Below are 20,197 nucleotides of genomic sequence, written 5' to 3'. Positions count from 1 at the left end.
ATTTTAATTATGTTGCAAAAAAATTATTGAATATAATTGTGTCAGAAAGTCAGTATCTACTTCACATCTTTTGAAATTTAGCCGCTTTGGTCAAGTCTCGAATCTTAGTCTTGCTCATTGTTAGTGATTCTTAACTTAACCTCTATTTTTTTTACACAATACTCAATTTTATATTTTCACTTATTCGTGATCTCTCTGACAGAACCTCGATCTCCAGTTTATTTCACCAGAGAAATATTGGCTAAAACCAAAATCCATAACTTAAGTGTTTTGAATTTTCTTAATCTGTGTCAACATTATTAGACGGAATTTAGTGCCATTTGAGTAAACGTAACACTGGAAAATGTGAGTGTCAATTATTTATCAAATTTAACAGATGGAAGCAAGTCCAGAAGTCAAGTGGCCTTTACCATATTTTCTTGCAAGAAGTGTCTTGTAGCTCTGTATATTAATAGATTTGCAGCAAAGCTTGACCCTTTAACAAACTCATATCTATTTTTAGAAAATGCTGCATCACCAAAGTATGGGACAATATCCTCAGATCAATGTAAAATCGCGTTGTTTTTTGTTGAACATAAGGACTTGCTACCATTTAAATAAAATCATCATGTCAGCCTCTGCTTTCTAGTGAAACATCTTTTTGTATCAGTTATCATAGAAATGACTGTCTGACAGTTTCTTGATCAGGTAAAACTGAGTCCTTGCAGATATCATCTCGGACACGTGTAGCTGTTAGCCTGCAGCAGATATTTTAACTAGGTCAACTGCAGATGCAATTGTTTTAATGTTACTAATGCATCTATGGCATCTTACAAAGGCCGGCAGATAATCTTGATGGTTTGGTTCACAAGTAACATCTGGTTGTTTACCTAGTTAAACACGAAAATGAAATTGCTTAGAGGGTTGGGTACAACTTATATTATCACATGTTACAAGCCACTAAAATTATCACTGCTGACTCATTTGTAGTCAGATGTCTATGTCAGTACAAGCCACGTAACTTTGCCCCGTACTTGGATCTTATACAAATTTTAGTATTACAGATGTTAGAAATCTAGTGACAAGAATTTGAAAAAAAAAAAAGAACTATATTTACTCATGTATTTACATAATTTAAGGTTTCATCAAGCCTTATAGCCTCAGAAAAGCCATAAATTTCAGAGCACTTGGCTATTGACAAACAGTTTGAAGTACTGACTAAATTTAAAAAGCTTGTAAAGAATAGCCTTGGAGTTTTATTGAACTGTATTTATTAATTCTGTGTGCATATCACTGTAGTTTATGATCACAGGTTTAATTTGAAGATCTTGATCTCTTGATGATTGTGATAGAAGAAGCTTTATTAAGTGGGTGACACATTTTATTATTTCGAAAGGAAAAGTGATAAAGTAAAAGGTAAAAGGGTGAAAACAAAATGATAAAGAGTAGGTCCTGCTCCCGCATAAATTTCTTGTAGCTGAAGTAATTTAGTGTTCTTTCAAGTCTTCATGTTCCCAAAGCCAGAATCTGAGTCTTCACTCTTCAGTGTATCGTAATCAAACTAATTCTTCTTCTTTTTTGCTGCAAATTGCTTTCTGATTACATTTGAACTCCTCTAGTCCAAGATCTTGCTTGCATCAGAGAGATTATATTTACCCTCTCACAAAGATTGATCTTTTTCGAATCTTTAGGTAACCTATTTTCCTTAATTTCATTTATTCTGTTGATAACTCTTAGTTTTGGTGGCTGCAAGTTGTGTACGTATCTCAGAAGAAACGGTCTTTCATATTGATCTTCTGCTTTATAGTTTATTTCTGGATATATTCTGTTAAACTGCTAATTCCCCCAAAATCCTATAGCAGAACAAGGACTTGGTATGTATATCATGTTCATGTGTAAATGCGATGTGTTGAAAGACCATAAGTTATGAATTTTGTGCTGCATTGAGTTAAGGACTTTTAAAGACCTTAGGGGTTAAGGAAGCATGCTTAATATGTTTGTCGTGTTTCTTTGTCAATAGCTAGTATCAATTGCATTATTGTAAACACTATGTAATGTTTTGTTATCAAATTTTGGTTAAAATGAGAGACTGGCAAGACAAAAGATTAATATAAGCAGAGAATGGTTTATTGACTTGATTTAGGTTTAGATGTGTACTCGTTAAGAAGGTATTCAGCACTAGGCAAATTTTTTTAGGTGACATATAACAACTAACTAGTGGATCAGTCACTCATAGAAATAGGCTAAAACTTGCCAGAAATTTATCACTTTTACTAATCATTATATATGTAAACTTTCTGTTTCTCGGATTTTCCCAGCCATGGATGTCAATGAATCCCACAGTGTAAGTCTGAAACTCTTGGTAGACAGAATGCAAAGTGAAGTAGTTTTTGCAGAAGCAAATCACGATTTTGTAGATATTCTCTTCAGTTTTATGACAATTCCTGTCAGCACAGTCCTTAAACTCACTGGTGATCAAACATTCAGTTGTATGAATAACTTATGTGCTAGTGTCAAGAATGCGGATGAGAATTTACTACTACACAAGAGTTGCAGAGAGGTATTGCTTCATCCTCGAAGTGCAGCTGAAATTTACTGCAGAAACCTGAAAGTCAATTGGTATGAAACTGATGGTATTGAGTACTTTGAATGTGGATCTTGTGAACAAGTTAATTATTATTGGCAAAATGGTCTTTGTTCTTGTTGTGGACGCCAATTGTGTAACGAGTTAAAATTACCAAGTCCAAGCCCTAACCTACCAGGGGGTTTCACAAAATCAACTACTCGTTTTATGATAACCAGTGACCTAAATGTAAGGCCCATATCTACTATGAAAGGTTTGATGCTGCTCAATTCTCTTGGAGGAGGTGAGAATAATATGCTTGAAGAAAGAACTATAGATGTAGGAAAAGATGAGGTACTAACTATATGTTTAATAAGTGTATAAATTTAAATAAAAGTGTCCAAATTTCAGTGTGTTCTTACTTTTGCTTACTACTTTAACGCAGATTCTACAGTTGCTCAAGTTTTCACTGGTGTCAAAGAATCCACTTACTAAGGCCTTCTTGCGTCTGGTCCCTCCCAGTAATAATAGTTGCAATATTACCAGATTGGATAGTGGTTCAGTAAATGTAGATCATAGCCAAGAGACGGTCAGTAGCTCAGCAAAGACGGAGGAAATGATTTCTTTAAAGCTTATTATCAACTCAGTCAATAATACATTGTTATATGCAGAAGCTGCTAATGACTTTGTCAATTTACTATGTAGCTTCCTGACATTCCCAATTGGTTTTCTTTTTCAAAAGAATTCATATCTGCCCTTCAACGGATGCATGGACAATGTGTATAAGAGCATTAACAATATTGAAGTTGAGCTCTTTAAATCTCCATTGATGAAGGAAACTTTACTCGAGTCAAGATTGGCTCCTGGTCTTGCTCAGATTAAGAAAGTTATTAGTATTAAAGACGCTACAGAACCAAAGTATCACGGCCTTATGGGGCACTATAATGCTAAGCGAGTTAATATCAGCTCAATGTCTTGCAACAGGGAAACAGTAATTGCAAATGGATTTTTTAAAGGACCGTCAAGCTTTATGATAATGGACAATCTGGCAGTAATGCCTCTATCTTCAATCTCTGGCTTATGTCTAATCAAGAAGATGCAGATACCTTTTGATAAAATTGTGGAGAAAGAAGTAGTCATCGGTGAGAATGAGGTAAATCTTCCAACATGCATACTCTCTTCAAACTATTAAATGATAGTGGCAAAAAAAATCATCATGAGGTTCCAAACCATAAATTTATATTGTGCTTAATTTCCGACTTATATTTAGTGATCCGACTCACACAACTGTTTGCCTTTGACAAGGCCTGAACAGTTTAAGGTGGTACCTCTAGAGCAAGATCCCTTTGATTAAGATCAAGTATTCTTCAACCACATTATTCCAAGAGTTGCTGTTAGTAAAAGGAAATATACTCTGCATTATTATTGTGCAGGCCATACGTCTCTTTGCAGCTTCTTTGGTTGCGGAAAATGCTCTCACTGATGCTTTCTTGCGTGATGAAATAAAGCAGGAACAACAAGATAAATATACTAGTACACTACTATATATGTATGTTTCATTTTCATTTCTTTAATTTGTTGTGATGCATTACTATTTATAGGTTAAACAAACCATAAGGTACTACTTGCCACACATAGTGTAGTAAAATTAGAATTAAAAAACCGACGTTGGTTCTGATGATCTTTCAGTAGAAGCTGAATGTGTGCTTTCTTACTGTGTAACTGCAGGGAATGAGTGAACCAGCATTCAAAAATGAATACATGTGCGGAGAAAAGCTCAATTGTGATAAAAATCATATTTGTGTTTGATGGCAATGTTCCCAGACTTGGTTATTTATTATTGTTCTGGTCTTCGCATGAACTGGCTTATATTTCTATGTTTACATTGATAGCTTAACAGCAAAGCTATTCTCAAATCTGTAAAAATAAATCACAGTTGGCACCATGTTTAACGAAAATAACATTTCTGCTTTTTCTTGGATTATTTTCGTCTTTCGACATCTCAGCCTCTGCTTAGATAATTTGGTCAGCTGCAGATGCAGTTGTTTTTATACATTACTGTTGTATATATGGCATGTTACAATGCACAGGAGAGCATTGAAATATTTTAAAAACAGAAAATGTCTATACGAACAGTCTATTCTTTCCAACTCTCTCAGTCCCTCGATATCAGCAATGTACACTGATACGATCTCCTAATGCGTTCTAGTCTTTCCAACTCCCTCGCATCAAAATCCTAAGATTCTGATCTTACAGATGATTATGGTTGAAAAACTTAACTGAGTGGGTGACACACACTTTTCTTATTTCAACAAGAACAAAAGAGTAGGTGGTGCGACCGTTTTCCGCTGCAAAAAGAACAGAGGAGACAAACGGATTAGGGTTTCAATGAGAGTCGACCCCTTTCTCTCCCTTCTCTCCTTTTATCGGCCGTCTCCTCTTCTCCTTCCCCTCCGCTCATCTAAATAACCATAATCATATTAGGAGATCTATTTTCTCCTACATATTGTTTTCTTTTTCATTTTTCCTTCAATAATCTGTTGGAAGTTTGTCATTTTGAGCACAAATTTGAGTGAGACTCGGCTACGTGCTCGTGCCGGGTTATGCTTGGATTATGTTCTCCTCCGAGAGAGCTTTCCAATGCATGTTTATTCACTCAAAACGACTAAGGAATGGATGAGCTGTGATGATCCAAAGTTGCTTCCTTGGTAGTGGAAAATTGGAAAAGAAAGCTAGTATCCCACATAGAAAAGAATATGGGCCTTTAATGGCTTTATATAGTAGAACACTCTTGTAGTGTTTAACTTGTGTTAGTATGTTATTTTTCCACTGGGTTTGGGCTCAATTAAATTAATTCATTTTGATTACGGATTTAATTTATAACCGCGTAAATTAATTAACGTATATATATATATTCATTATAGATTAGGGTTTGCATTCACGAAAACACACAGCCTCTCGCGTCCAAAAACCCTAGCCTTTCACAACAAAATATTGTTTATTTTTTGAAGTACTCCATTTACGGCATGTCTATAGCTGGTATCCGGCAAGTAGATAGCTGGGCTGAAGTTTATTCAATCTCGATTTATACAATTGGGATTTCTGAACACTGGACTATCAATGGTTCTTATGTGTTACGGTCAATTGTGATACTGCTGTTTTCAGGGATGTCGGTGCAGTTTGGATTGATTTGGATGTCTTTGATTCCATTCTTAGATTCAAGAATTTTTATAATTCTACTTGTTAAACAGTCAGGAAACAAATTATTTTGTTTTTCCACCTGGTTGTATCGCCAGTTGGGGGTTGTCCCAGCATGGTTTTATTCTGATTAATGAAATCTCCTATATTTATTTGGAAAAAAAAAGAGTAGGTGGTGCACATTTTTCTTGTTTCATTCCAATCTTCTTGTTCCCAAAGCTTGAGTCTGAGTCTTATATCCAAATCAAGCTCCAACATTGAGATATTTCATGTAAATCGCTTTCTCGTTACATTTTACATTTCAACTACGATCTTAAAGGCTAATCTATGGACTGTTATCTATCTCAAGCACTATTGTGCATCTTCAACATAAAATTGATTCTATTCATCATGAACTTGTGTAGCTCGCAGCAACTGGGTCGTTAAATTCACCAATATTAGCACAAAAGGAGGCTGAATTGAAAGCTTTAAGAGCTTAGCCGCATTCTATTCAAACTCAAAAAACTTATTGTGGTTGTTATCGTACTCCATCATTTTCATCTCATCTACCACGTCTCCCAAATTACTCACAACTTTTGTCTATCTAGTAACTCATGATCATAACCTATTTAATAGTGCAACTTTTTTACCTATCAAGCAACAATCATCACAATCGCCAGTCAATTCTCCAAAAGAATCCCTCACCAGGGATCCACCTCAACCACTTATTCAAATGTTGATGGATAACCCCATATCATCCTTCGTATCTAAGATGGCAAAACAATATCAACCTAAAGACAAGCAAGCCTCTTTATGGGAAAAATGTGTTGATGACTCTGATGATGATAACATATCACTAGACATTGTGATGGCTAATCCTTTAGGGGATGGTCCTACTGTAAAAGATGAGGAGATTTTTACTCAAGGCACTGGTATTCATGAGGAAGAATAACCAAGTCCATTTATATAAGAATGATCCATCAAAAGGTTTCTCTTTTGATAATGTTCCCCCATCAAGCTGGAGAGATAGAATTCATGAAATGCATGCTGGTGTACCTCAAACACTTTCAATGGATCCCTATTTACAGTGATCCCGAAGGGGACAACTTGACAGGAAAAAATCTAGCACACCAATAAGGTACTGACATGTAGTGGCGGATGTACCAGTGCTAAAGGTAGGGCAAGTGACCTGCCATTATTTTATTTTTTTTCTTTTTACATTCATATGCCATATGTTTATTGATGTAATAATGTATACATAATGCATTTTGTACGTTACACATCTTTTTCCTCTGCCTCTGTCAAATATCTAACTTCTCCGTCGATTGATTTTTTCACTCTAAAACTTCAAGTTCTTGATATGATTCATCGCTAAAATTCTCCACTATTATACTCATAGTTTTAGTATTTTTAGAATTCGCAATTTGAAAAAAAAAATAGAGACTGCAAGGTGTTCGATAAAGTATCACATTGATTTTTCTCTACATATGTTAAATGTGTGACACACCATTGACTACATCTTGTATCCGCCACTGCTGACATGTGTATGGATATCATATCATAATAGATAAGATTCTCTACTTACAATTATCATTACATACTTCCACACACTTATAATTATTACATCATATTTCCACACACTTCCACACATTTTTATTCTTATTTTACATAATACAATAATATTACATGCAAACTCATATATTATTTTATTAATGGCTTCATTCTTCTTCTCCCCCTAACGAAAAAAGTGTTGGCTCAAAATCTTCATTGTCCTCGCTTCCTGATAAAATTGGTACTGAATATCCAAGTCCAGGAAGACGTTTATATACTTTATAAGAGTCCTTTTTAGGAGCCTGAAATTTGGATGATCAGTATCTCGTTCATCTATAGTAATAGCTTCAATTTCCAATTTTTGAACTGACATTCTGGAATTTCTTTCACATAGTATGGGGGAAGATTATGTGGATGTTGCCAATAATCATATGGCAAGCCTAGAGAAACACCGATGAAAAAAAGATTATTTAATGTACAAATGAGTGCCTTGTTCTATGCCCAGTTCAGCAGCGTACTCCTTGTTATACCAGAAAGTACATGAATATTCTCTGTGAAAAGTGACTCCATCTTCAACATATTCAATTGTCCTTTTACATTCAAAATGAATATATATATATATATATATATCTGTGTGTGTGTGTGTGTGTGTGTCTCATCTCTGACTCTATTCGGACTATTTCCTTGGGGTCTCAGATTTTCTTGTCAAAAAGTAGCGTCTCCAAAAAGAATAAGCCGTTTATAAAGCTGCTTATATTTTTTCTTGCAAGGCTTTATAGTGGTTATCGCAAAGTATTGGAGTAACCTTCCCTTGTCAAATATCATTCCATATGGGCATGTCTCAACAAAATACCATAAAAATATGTATGTCTCTTTTGGGAAAGAAAGATGAAAATTTTCATTGCACCAGAGAACTGTAATAAATGAAAATTAGGGGTGCAATATTGGAAGATGCTGAAAAGGTCCTTAAGACAAGCTATATCGTCAAATGTAAATCTTCTGAAAAACAAGAATATTCGTCAGAGATTTTTTCAGTAGGACGAAGGAAAGAATCTTATCTTTGACATGTGGAGTGAGATCTTCTGGCTGGATACAGTAGATAAGTGAGGATATTCGAGCAATTGTTCTTTGAATTCCGGACAAGAAATCGGGAAGGAAATTATTTTTTCCTTTATGTATCTAGCTTCAAAATTCCACTGAGAAAACCAATTTGCTTATCGTAGAAGTTGAGCTTGAGGTAACATCTTATATTTGAACTGAATCATTTTTGAAAATGCTGACATATCCACTTCAATGAGAAAATGTTGCCCTGTCATATGAAATTGGAATTTCTCGATCCCTCGCTTTATGGCCAAAAATTTTTTGCAGGTAGAATGATAGTGAAGCTCTTCACTTTAAAACGCTCCACTTTTGTATCCTCAAATCTGTCTTTTTTCATTTTCTCCTTCAAAAAGGACTGCTTCTCAAAACTTATCACTGTATCTAGGCAATGACTCAATTGAGAACAATGAGAATAATTCTACACTTTTCAAAAAGTGTAGAACAACTGTTTTGCAGTTATTTTATCTTTTTACAGTTGTATTGTTCTGCAGCAGAACAATAGTGTTCTCAGGGTTTCCAAGCTAAAAACTGTTCTCCACTATGTGACAAATCATGGATTTAATTGATTCTTAAAATTTTTGAATTTGAAATCGTTCTTTAATTTTAATTTTTAATCGTAGAAATTATATGTCATGATTGCTAGGGTATTATTAAGCAACAAATTGTGAAACAACGACAATCGTATGACTCTGTCGATTAAAGTCCTCAGATCTGCTGCATGGCCAAATGAAAATAACGCAGACCTTTGCTGTTTCACTTCTGAAATGACAATTATATCCCTACACAATCATTAATATTACAGAATTAGCCGCACCCAAGTGACGACTTAACTTACCCTAGACCCCCTTTCGCCACACTTCAACTTTCAGCCCTTTTAGTATACAGATACTCAAGGTCAGTGTTCTAACTTGTGATTTTATGCTCAATTTCATATGGGTTTGCTGTGTTTTGTAATAATATTTACTTTATACTGTTCTTGATTGTTGTTGGATTGCGATTTGTGTTTAGTGTTTGTGCAATTGTTGAATTTGTTCAGAATTTTCTTGATTTTTGATTTTCTTGTTGTCCTTGCAATCAAAGATTTAATTTTTTTTAGTTGGTTTTGACGGGTATGTTTTGTTTGTTAAGTTATGGTTGATAAACTCATGAATTTCTGTATGTGTATGCAGTTCTTGAATTTGTTTCGAGTTCATTTGATTTTTGATCTTTTTGTTGTTCTAGCTATCAAAGATTGAATCTTTTTTTAGGCGGGTTTGATGGGTATGTTTTGTTTTAAAGTTATGGTTGCTAAACTCTTGAATTTGTGTATATGTATATGCAATTCTTGAATTTGTTTTGAGTTTTCTTTATTTTTGCTCTTTTTGTTGTTCTTGCTATGAAAGATTCAATTTTTTTTAGTGGGGTTTGATGGGTATGTTTTCCTTGTTAAGTTATTGTTGCCAAGCTAATGAATTTGTGTCTGTATATAGAGTTCTTTAATTTTTTTCGAGTTTTCTTATTTTTGCTTTTCTTGCGATGAAAGATTGAATTTTTTAGGTGAGTTTGATTGGTATGTTCTGTTTATATAGTTATGGTAGTTAAACTCATGAAGTTGTATGTGTATACACATGTAAGGGGCTTACAAGGGTTTTTGTTAATTTAACGGGATGGTTGTTTTGGTTATAGTCGATTAAATTCTCATTTTAATTCTCGACCTCTTACTTTAATGAGGAGAGTGGGTCCCACTAAGCCTTGCATGTAGTGATGTAAAAATTTCATTTTCTGCCAGGTATTTTTAATTTTCTCGGTTTGGTAAGAACATAGAAAAGCTGTTATTGGAAATCTTTTGGTGGGTCTGGCCCAATTATACTTGGTTCCTTGAAATTATTTTTGGGTGTTAAAAGTTCAGAATGGTGATCAGAATTTAACATTAGTGTGGTAATATAAACATAAAAACACAGTGACTTAGATATAATGTTAGATGGTTCTCGTTAGAAGAAGTGGAGAATTGTCAACAGTCGGGCTGGAATATATATATGTATGTTCGAATATAAATTTCTGGTTTAATTTGTTTTGAAATTTAGCATGATGTGTCTTATAAGTTGGAATGTGTTCCCTTCTTTTTGTTCAGAGTTAGCTACCTATTTGAGATCTTGTTCTCTACAATTTTCTGGGTTCTTATTACTAGTTTGATTTCAGGTTTTTAGAAATTCAAAGAAATGTTGTTTGTTGAACTTTGGTTTTCTTCCCTGTTTCTCATTCGTTTGTCACAAAATTGAACAGAGAAACTGAGTGAATGGCAATAAAAAATTGTTGCGAATGTAAATTGTTTAATAAAGTTGAAATCTGAAACAGTGTCACCACTGGACTCTTTCAGTTTAGTTTCTGGTGGGAGCTGCAGTCTACTAGCAAAGATGAGGAGCCTTACACCACCTGTTCTATTGAGAATCCAGTGTTGTAACATTGGAAATTGGTTTGAATCAGTTAGGGACTTAGGGCGTAGTAGTTATTCGACTTAGCGGGAAATTACACAGAATGACATCATATTACGTTTTGTAATATTTATGGGATCTGATACATGGAAAACGGCTGCCCAGTGACGCACATAATATGTGCAAAAGGCTTAGCCTAGAAAGCAGGGATTCTTCACTCACCTGCCGCACCGCACACTCGATTCTTGGGGATTCTTTGATACTCGGGGATTCTTGTTAATGATTAATTCTGTGATTAGTTGACTATTTTATCACTTAGCTACCTTATAGTGTAATAATTGTGTTATTAAATAATTATATTATAAATTGTAAAGGATATTGAACTTATTTATTTGATTATATGGTTTAAATATATATGTACCTCTTGAAATACATGCATAATATATATTTTTAATATATCAATATTTGTCGAATCCCCCCGCACCCGAATCCTCATTTTTCTAAATTTGCCGAATTCCCGTATCCCCGCACCCGCACTCATGCTTCCCAGGGCTTAACATCATTTTAAACCCATTCTGTTTGGAAGAACTGCATGTAATATGTGTTAGATGATTATGCATTATATTCCCAGGACCAAATTCCTATATATTATGTGTCGCGACAAGTGATTACTTTAATTTCAAATTTATGTAAAATTATCATCACTCAAATCAAATAAATATGTTCGTAAATTTAACTATATTCCGCCTCTACATGTTGATCTTGGTTCAGGTCTCTAGCTGTTAGTTTGTATTGCATACTTAGGCAGTGGAAACTTATCCTACAAAGACAAATGTAGCATGAACTAAGATTGCATTACTATAAATAGTTAAGATTTTATGTCAAAGTTAAACCAAGCTTTTGCTTGTAATAATAATTTTTATCCAAGTCTAGAGGTAGTCCAACAATTTTTTTTATTGCAGTCTATTGGTAGTCTAACAATGAAGCGGAAGCGTGGAAAGGCGAAGCCAAGACAAAATAAATCCAATGCGGTGGTTGAAAATGAGCCAGATCTTAGCATGAGCTATCCTGAGGCAGATAAAACTGTCCAGGATGATGTTTGCGTGGAATTTGACTCTGCGATCAATACTCAGACACTACAAACTGATTTTAGCATGCGGAAGCAGCCACTATGTTTCGAAAAATTAGTTAATGAAAAAAGTGAAAATAATGTGAGCTCATTAGGCAATAGGACCTGCCAAGAAGAATCAAGATTACTGCACCAGGATCCTCGATACAATGAAGAAGAACTGAGTGCAGCCCTTTTGGTATGTTATAGATTGTTTCTTTTCTGAAAGCTTTATGTTACCTTATTGATTATCTGAAACTTGTCTTATAGTACATATGAGGTTATTCTCTTACTTGTAGGTGATCAAGATAATTATGAAATCAGATGCAGCACAGCCTTTCAATGTTCCAGTGGATCCTGATTTGCTGGGAATTCCTGTTAAGTATCGGTTTCTTTTTAATTTTTACTTTTGCAGCTCAGGCCTTAAATGCTCTTGGGAATTCTTTTGCTTTTGTAGATTTTAGTTTGCGTGATGATTTTCCGAAATGGCATTTAGATATGATGTGTTGGATAACTATATTTCTGTGTCCCGTTTTTTCATTCTTATTACTAGTTGCTCCCTGTTTTTATTTAAAAACTGGATTACCTATGGAGAATTTTTACCTTCTGTGCATGTTTCATTGGCAACCCAAGATCAACAAATTAGTGAAAGAGTATTTTATTAAATATGCATGTACCTCATCTTATGGGATTTAACAGTTTCTACCTTCCTGTCAGGAAGCATTATCTTCATGTGCAATAATTACCTCTTGTAAATAATTACTACTTTGGACTCGTCTATTTCCTTTCTTTCTCTTTTTCTTAAATTAAATATTGAGCTGGGGCTTGAACCAGGATTATTATGATATCATTGATACACCTATGGATTTTGGTACCATACGCAAGAACCTAGAAGATGGAGTCAAGTATGTGAATTCAGAGGATGTGTTTAGAGATGTGCAACTCATTTGGCAGAATTGCTCCAAGTACAATAAAAAAGGTGCATATGTCTTGGAGCTCATGAAGCGGGTGAAGATAAATTTCATGAAGTTTTGGGCTGAAGCTAAGTTGTATGTGGAACCAGTACGAATGATTAAAGGTTGGGCTCCTACTATTGCAGTATTGCGTGTATCATCCATTTTTCAGTGCTTCTATGCTTTTCGTTGTTATCATCTCACAGATGGCCGAACAATTAATTGATATATATACCCCACACACACACACACACTTGCCTATATATATATATATATATATATATATATATATATATAGGAAGGTCGCGCTCAAGAGAGAACCCGTCCTTAAAATAGAACCATAGAACCACTAAGGTTCTGTGCTGCATAACTCTAAATTTTAAATAGATTTTCAGGATCTAAATATAAATACATGTTTTTTGCATCATTGTGTGTCTTCAAAAATAATTTTAAAATATAATAACAAACACGACACTTTTTGCATGTGCAGTGCTGTTGCAGAATTTTTATTAATATTCAGAAGGTTCTAAGGGTTCTTAGGCTAGGGGTGAGCAAAAAAAACGAATTCAAACCGAAACCGAAACTGAAACCGGTAAAAACCGAACCGCATAAAACTGAACCAAACCGAAACCGAAAATTTTAAAACTGAACCGATTCTAGTAGATGCGGTTCCGGTTTTAAGTGAAAACCGAATCGAAAAAACCCGAACTGAATTGATTATTAAAAAAATTATAACATTATTTATTTATATAATTTTATAAGAAAAATATATTAAATAAATTAATATCTCATTGTATATTGTGGGTTACCAAACAATATGTTAGCTGCATGCAGTAAAGTAGTGTTCTGAGATATAAGTATGATTGTGATATTCTGAGTAAATAATCAGAAACAAATATTTTAGTTATTATAAACATGGTATCATTAAGTTAATTTATATAATTAGATTTTTGTTATTGTGTGTGTTTAAAACAATCCTTTATGAAAATAAAAACTCATTAAAACAAGCCATTGTGTATTATCCAATGGTTAAGCTGATTGTTCGTATTATGAGGTGATTTGTAGTATTATGAAGAGGTAATTTGTCCCACTATAACTATGTGTTTTAGTGGTTTTTGATTTTGTAAGCTAATATAGTTTGTAGTAAAATCTGAGCCATCTATACTAACATAGCACAGTCTCTTTTGTACTTCGTAATCAGTAACAGATGTTGGGAACATTAGCAAAACTTGAACATATGTTCTTTTCTCATGTGAATTTTTATTACATATGGGATCACTTTGTTGCCACTGGTTACTTCTGTGCTGAGGTGGCATTTTACTATATGGGACAATAACTCATATCTATAGAAGATAACAGTGTATTACCTCTTCTAAAAGCTGAAAAATAGAAATGTAGAAGGTTGTGTCCAATTCTTGTAATACCTTGCATAACAAGCTGGACAAGATGAATTCAGTCATGCCTCTAGATCTGCTCCAAGTGATTCATTAATGCCTCTAGATCTGCTCCAAGTGATTCATTAAGGATCAATGTGATTTTTCCTTTGAAAGTTTTTTTATTACACAACTTGTATGTGAAGGGGATACTGATTTCTAGGAACAAGCAGCCACTGACAATTCCTCTTAAAATCTCACATGATGCACTTCTTCTCCAATGAGTTAAGATGATTTATTTAAAATGTCTTCTTTTCTCCTGGTGAAGGATATTCACACTTGCAGCCACCTCACAGCAGGCGTGGTAAAGAATGTAAAGATGGTTCAGGTACTAATAACTCTGCCTGCCAGCTGCATCAGATGGGCCCACATCAAGAACAATCCGGATGTCCATCCTTGACTAACAGCCAGATACATAAAGCTCCTGGTCCTCCAACAAATGATAGATGGCAAAACAAACACGCACATGGGGTTGCAGTGGGTCAGGATACTGACAACTCCATCCATCAGGAGCAGCGTCATCAGGCATTGTTAAATAACAAGCAAGTAATTACGCCTCCTGTAGAATCTAACACGAGACATAGAAACCATGGACATAACATTGGCTATTCAGTGGGTTCAGATACTGACAACTCTGCCCACAAGCTGGATAATCTGGTGCAACATATCCAATTACAGTCCCAACAATTTCCTATAGCCCATGAATACCAACCTTCTAATGCGTCAAGAGTTGGACAGAGGAAGCTTAGGCAAAAATATCCAGTGGGCCCAGATAATTTCATCATCCCCTGCCAGCTGCAAGGTCCGAGGAGCCTGAGCTTAGAACAAAGCCAACATCAGTCAAACAGAGAGAGAAATCAGCCTCAGCAAAGCTGTAACCAACCGTATTCTTTGCTATCACAGCCTGATACAAGCTCCAACCGACCACAAGCTTCTGTTCAACAACAGAACACAAGCTCCAACCAGTCACAGCCTGACAGTAGTTCTAGCCAGTCGCAGTCTCCGCAGCAGCAACCAGAGGTTCAAAATGGTACTGTTTTTTCCATGTGTGAAAGATTGGAATTTAGCCAAGTTTATTCTGTGATGCTTTCTGTTTCCTTTTTTTTCAAGAAAATAATAATTTATTTCTTATCTAAGTCTTATGGTTTTTTAATTCTGAATTGGCTATTAGAACTCAAAAGTTATGTTGAGCTTGGTTTCATGTCAAGCATATTGCAATTTATATAGTTCCCCACCCATTACTCTGCAAAACAATTATGCGTTCTCTTTCTCATATGCATTTGAGAATCGGATTAAGATTTCACATGTTCAGAACTTCATTTGCTATAGGAAGGCATTTGAAGGGAGGATATCCTGATGGATGGATGTAGTAACTTGTAATTTTGCATAAGGAATATACAGAAGTTATAAGCAATAAAACCTATTCAGGCCTTCACAGTTTCTACGTATATTGTAATTCAGTCTTTAGATCAATCAACCTGCATTTTGATTCCTGTGGTAAGATTTAAGGTCTTAAGCACCAGGTATCAAAAACTAATTACTTATGTCAAGATGAATCTTATCAAGTTGAATGAAACCAAATCCACTCAGGTAGTTGCACCATTGTTGTTTCTAATTGGCTGACATTCTTTCTTCATGTGTTGTTATAATGGTAGTACTTTCACTCTGCATCATAAGTAAGTTAGCTGAAGAATGGATCCTATTTTGTATTCGACTAACCTTCTTAGTGTACAATAATGCAATCTCTTAATTATTATATTTCTTATAGACATTACTTCAACAAGCAAAAAAGGGCAGTCTCGTACCCGTGGACCCACACGTTGCCTTAAGCTGTGGAATAGAGATGGCAAACGTATATACGTTACCACCGACAACTCCGGGCAGCCTGTTGGCGATCAAGCATCAAAGCTAATAAGTTTTCTGGGCACTGTGGCACGTGATGGGTTTACAGCACCACTTATATATGCTGATTGGAGGGCAATGCCCGAGGCAAACAAGGAAAAGATGTGGCAGCAAGTGCAGGTAACTGGTCATAGCATTATTATCTGAAGTCAACATAGCCTTTTGTCGCAAGTGTTTATTCTTGTCATGTAAATAACAAATTCTTCTTATGTAGTCAAAATTTGACATCGACCCCATATGTAAAGATTGGGCCCTGAAGTCCCTCGGCAGAAAATGGAAAGATTGGAAAGCAAAATTAAAGATTGCCCATTATAATACTCATGCAACTAATGAAGAACGGATAGCTGATCGTGACGAGAGGGTCCCTCTAGATCAGTGGGTGGCCCTTGTCTCTTACTGGAGCTCTGCAGAGGGAGAAGTATGTTCTGGATAATACTGTCATATTTTCTTCAGTTTTTAATGGATTGTACATTAACATGCTTTATGTGTATTGTATTGTTCAGAATTCCTTTCTACTTCTATCTCACTGCTTAACTTAAACTGATGATGATAATATATGTGGTACTTGGTAGGCACGCAGTGCTCGGAATAAAGCAAATCGTGCACATTACAAGTATGGCAATGCAACAGGCGCTAAGAGGTCTGCACATGTACGTGAGGAGGTACTGTTAGTTTTTAAAGCCTGAGATTTGCGTGTTTTCATAGAGTATATGAGGTACACCTTAGTCTTCACATCGCAGTTTCAAATAAAAAAATTGGACATGATTGTTCATCTCTGTCATCTCTGTCATCTCTTTCTATCTTATCCTATTTTTTTACTTGGAACATCAAAATGTAGGATAAGGTGTACCTCATATCTTGTACTCTAATATATGTTTAATTTATTTGATTACATGGAAGGAACCATCAAGGTCTAAGCTATTTGTATTAACCGCACAGGCAGAGATGGGCAGGCTGTAAATAAAGCCTCAGCTTCTGTTATATGATGTTCAATGTTAAATCTACCTTTGACCTAAATACCTATTTTACATGAACTTGGTGAATGACTTACAATTATATATCATCTAAAATTTTGGATTTGCATTGCAGTCTCAACTCCAAGACAACAATATGCAGCAACATGATACCTCATATAACATTCAGAAGAATCAAGAAGAAAACTTCACAGAAATAATGGCACAAGATAAGCACAGTCAGGTGGTTACAAATGGGTTAGATATGTCCCGTTCGAAATCTAAAGGCTCGATGCCTACACGCGCTGAGGCATTGAAGATGGTCTCAGTGGCTAATTTGGAGGTACGTGAGATGAAGGAGAAAATGTCAGTTATGGAGCAGACATGTGCTCAGATGGCAACACAGATGTCTACTATGATGGCAATGATATCTTCCATGCAGAAGTCCCAAGACAAGCAGAACTCTAGTGTCGTAAGTAGATATTTTATCTCTTGGACAGCAAAATTGTTATATATTATTAGCAAGAAAAAAAATGTCATTTGTAGTAATACTTGAACATTTCTGAATCATTTGCTCCCCTGATATGGTTTCTTATTAGGATGTAGCTGGACCAAGTGCTTTCAGGGGTTCACCGCAGCAGATAGGACATGACAATGACATAGCATTTCGCCCGATTTCAGTCAGTAATCATTCAATCCTTTTGGCTATTGCATTGATAATTAATTATATGCTTGCATATAATTTAACTTCTGATTATGCTCCTGAATAGGTTGCAGATACCCCTGATGCCTCTGAGGATGAAATGCAGCGACAGGTGAGTGCTCCTTGCTTTAATTCACTCTTTTATTTCTTCATTACTATAGTCTGAGTCACTAATAATTCAAATTGCAGACTAGATCAAATAAAAGAAGTCAGATGGTGCAGGTTCCGCCTCTAAGGTTAGCTCTCTATGATTAAATATAATCTCTCCCAGCCCCCTTATCAGTTTACTTTCCTGTTTGTGTTTAATAAAATATGCATAATTTCACATGACATCAATATTGTTACCTTTCTTTTGAAGGATCTCCTCTGACTTTGTCATGAACTTTTAGATTGCTAAATGTTTAGACAAAACAGAAAAAGATGAATAACATTGTTTCATGTTCATTTCTATTAAGATAATTCGAACACAGTGCACATGAACAGACACACATACACTCACTCGTATATTTGTATATATTGAATAATCCCTAGATTGCAAGTTGGTATATTCAGGTTAAAGATTACAGCAGTCATACTAGTTTCATGGTGCATGACAGCATGAGTAGATTGTAATTTAGCAAAAGAAAATAAAATGAGTAGATTATACATTTTCGGTCTATTCGCTGACTAATGTAGCTTGTTCCTTATATCTTTATGTTATTATTGTACTTGATATCTTCACAGGAACAAGATAAAGAGAACGCGTGCTTCCCGGAAATAATGATACATAAGTACCCTGTACTGTTAGATTTTTACTTTGTAGTATTTCCAGCATTTGTTTGATGTTCTCCTAGACATGGGTAGTATTAGTAACTTGTCTGACTGAAAGTGCAGAACTAATGAAAAAATTCCAGATCTGTATACTTCTTGCAAGTGCAGTCACTGTTTTGTGTTCAACAATCTTGTGTTATATTTTGCAAGTGCCCCCTGATTTTATCTTTGCATGCATGTTCATATTGATTTATAGTTTTTTCATTTTTGTAGTCTTGTAGTTTGATTTACAACCAATTTTAATGGCTTAAAATAAATTTAGTTATCAGCTAAAGCCTAAAAACAATGTTTTCTAGGCTCTAACAAAAATTTTCGGAGATAAAAAAATTGTTTGTTTGATATAATCATCTAATAATTTGTTTTGTTGAAATTTGGTTTTACCTGAAGCCAGGAGTACGATATGAGATTTACTTGACAGTGTTTTCTTTTTGGAGAAGTTCAAAGAAAATTGAGAGCATCTTTTGTACCTAGAAATTCTTGAAAAAAATTATTCGCAGGTATTTTATTTGTCAAAAATTTAGCTGATTTGTGTAGGAGATATGTACGAAATTTCAATCATCGCCATCGTATTACATAAAATACTTATATATGATTACTTTATATTATACTAACATAGTACTACATTCAATATGTAACTGATTGTTATGGTTAATTTCAGTTTTATAACATTTAAAGTGGTTCAAAAAATTTAGATAGTTGCCTGCAAAAAGATATAGTAAATAATTAATATTTAATATTATTTAGTCAATTAATATACCAAACACGAAATCTCGTTAATGATGATTTTACAAATATATGGAAATATATATAAAATTATTTTTGTTAATAGATAGTGAAAATTAAAATATTTTGATGATGATTATTTAAAATTTGATATCAAATTATTTCAAGTAACTAATACTGAAATTTTACAAATTTTATTTAAATTAACATAAATCAAGATTAGGGACTAGTCTGGGTGAAGGCCTAATCTAATTAAATTTAAAAGAAGAGAACTCAAAATAACAACTTATCAAACCGGTGTCCTAAATAATCAATTGAACACGTATTTTAGACATACGCATATAGTATTTACGCATTTGTCAAATGCGAGTGCCAGAAATCTAGCTGCAACTACACAATAATTTAAGATGTATCTTCCTATCTAGTTACTACACGCATCCGGCAGATGCGTGAATGCATCATATACGCATACATCACATGCGACTATATATGCATGTGCTACTTTTTTCATGATTGCACGAGCCATTTGAAGTTATACACTCATCATATAACAGAGTCATCCTGCAAACCCAGCCTCCACCGGTCTTTATCTCAACTCCCTCAGCCTCTAACGGCTCTAACTTTTATGCACATCAGACACACACATGTTACAAAAGCTTCGATTCTGCTAGACTAGACACCGCCACCACTATACCTCCACACGGACACCGCCAACAGCTACCCAACATCATTGTCACTTTATGCATCACCATACATGAGAAGCCATTCCAAATCATAACAATCGATGCATACCTTCAATTTGATTGTCGAAATCTAAAATTTCAGTCCTG

The 20,197-nt window shown here is 34.8% G+C and overlaps 2 protein-coding genes across 10 annotated transcripts; both read left to right on the top strand.

Moving 5' to 3' along the window:
• The first annotated feature begins 1,414 nt into the window (after positions 1-1,414).
• Positions 1,415-4,526, top strand: LOC108204595 (uncharacterized). 5 transcript variants are annotated; one of them, XM_017374117.2, is made up of 5 exons: positions 1,420-1,670; positions 2,298-2,896; positions 2,988-3,695; positions 3,976-4,063; positions 4,271-4,526. In XM_017374117.2, the coding sequence occupies exons 2-5, from the start codon at positions 2,300-2,302 to the stop codon at positions 4,279-4,281; spliced, it is 1,404 nt and encodes a 467-aa protein (XP_017229606.1). In that variant the 5' UTR covers positions 1,420-1,670; positions 2,298-2,299; the 3' UTR covers positions 4,282-4,526. The 5 variants fall into 5 exon arrangements, with proteins under 5 accessions (XP_063950191.1, XP_063950195.1, XP_017229606.1 ...); XM_017374116.2 differs by having other exon boundaries at positions 3,976-4,091; XM_064094128.1 differs by having other exon boundaries at positions 1,424-1,670; positions 2,491-2,896; positions 3,976-4,091.
• A 4,580-nt stretch (positions 4,527-9,106) lies between these two features.
• LOC108204756 (uncharacterized) lies at positions 9,107-18,842 on the top strand. 5 transcript variants are annotated; one of them, XM_064094109.1, is made up of 14 exons: positions 9,143-9,265; positions 10,728-10,833; positions 11,745-12,089; positions 12,190-12,267; positions 12,725-12,968; positions 14,545-15,306; positions 16,045-16,298; positions 16,393-16,596; positions 16,751-16,828; positions 17,268-17,603; positions 17,731-17,811; positions 17,902-17,946; positions 18,024-18,070; positions 18,558-18,842. In XM_064094109.1, exons 2-14 carry the CDS (start codon positions 10,765-10,767, stop codon positions 18,592-18,594), a joined length of 2,580 nt encoding a protein of 859 aa, XP_063950179.1. In that variant the 5' UTR covers positions 9,143-9,265; positions 10,728-10,764; the 3' UTR covers positions 18,595-18,842. The 5 variants fall into 5 exon arrangements, with proteins under 5 accessions (XP_063950187.1, XP_017229844.1, XP_063950179.1 ...); XM_064094106.1 differs by having other exon boundaries at positions 9,146-9,265; positions 16,751-16,840; XM_064094117.1 differs by lacking the exon at positions 10,728-10,833 and having other exon boundaries at positions 9,107-9,265.
• Positions 18,843-20,197: the final 1,355 nt, after the last annotated feature.

The sequence above is a fragment of the Daucus carota genome, chromosome 1 (genome assembly GCF_001625215.2).
Source record: "Daucus carota subsp. sativus chromosome 1, DH1 v3.0, whole genome shotgun sequence".
In the NCBI taxonomy this organism is placed as follows: domain Eukaryota; kingdom Viridiplantae; phylum Streptophyta; class Magnoliopsida; order Apiales; family Apiaceae; genus Daucus; species Daucus carota.
This window is presented reverse-complemented; position numbering and strand designations above follow the sequence as displayed.

Excerpts from the sequence above, each read along its gene's own strand:
- LOC108204595 (XM_064094121.1), top strand. The coding sequence starts at position 2,300 with ATGGATGTCAATGAATCCCACAGTGTAAGTCTGAAACTCTTGGTAGAC. Across the intron at positions 2,897-2,987 it reads TAGATGTAGGAAAAGATGAG|ATTCTACAGTTGCTCAAGTT; the intron begins GTACTAACTATA and ends ACTTTAACGCAG. Across the intron at positions 4,064-4,271 it reads AATAAAGCAGGAACAACAAG|GAATGAGTGAACCAGCATTC; the intron begins ATAAATATACTA and ends TGTAACTGCAGG.
- LOC108204756 (XM_064094106.1), top strand. The coding sequence starts at position 10,765 with ATGAGGAGCCTTACACCACCTGTTCTATTGAGAATCCAGTGTTGTAAC. Across the intron at positions 10,834-11,744 it reads TTGGAAATTGGTTTGAATCA|TCTATTGGTAGTCTAACAAT; the intron begins GTTAGGGACTTA and ends TTTTTATTGCAG. Across the intron at positions 16,841-17,267 it reads CTGCACATGTACGTGAGGAG|TCTCAACTCCAAGACAACAA; the intron begins GTACTGTTAGTT and ends TTTGCATTGCAG.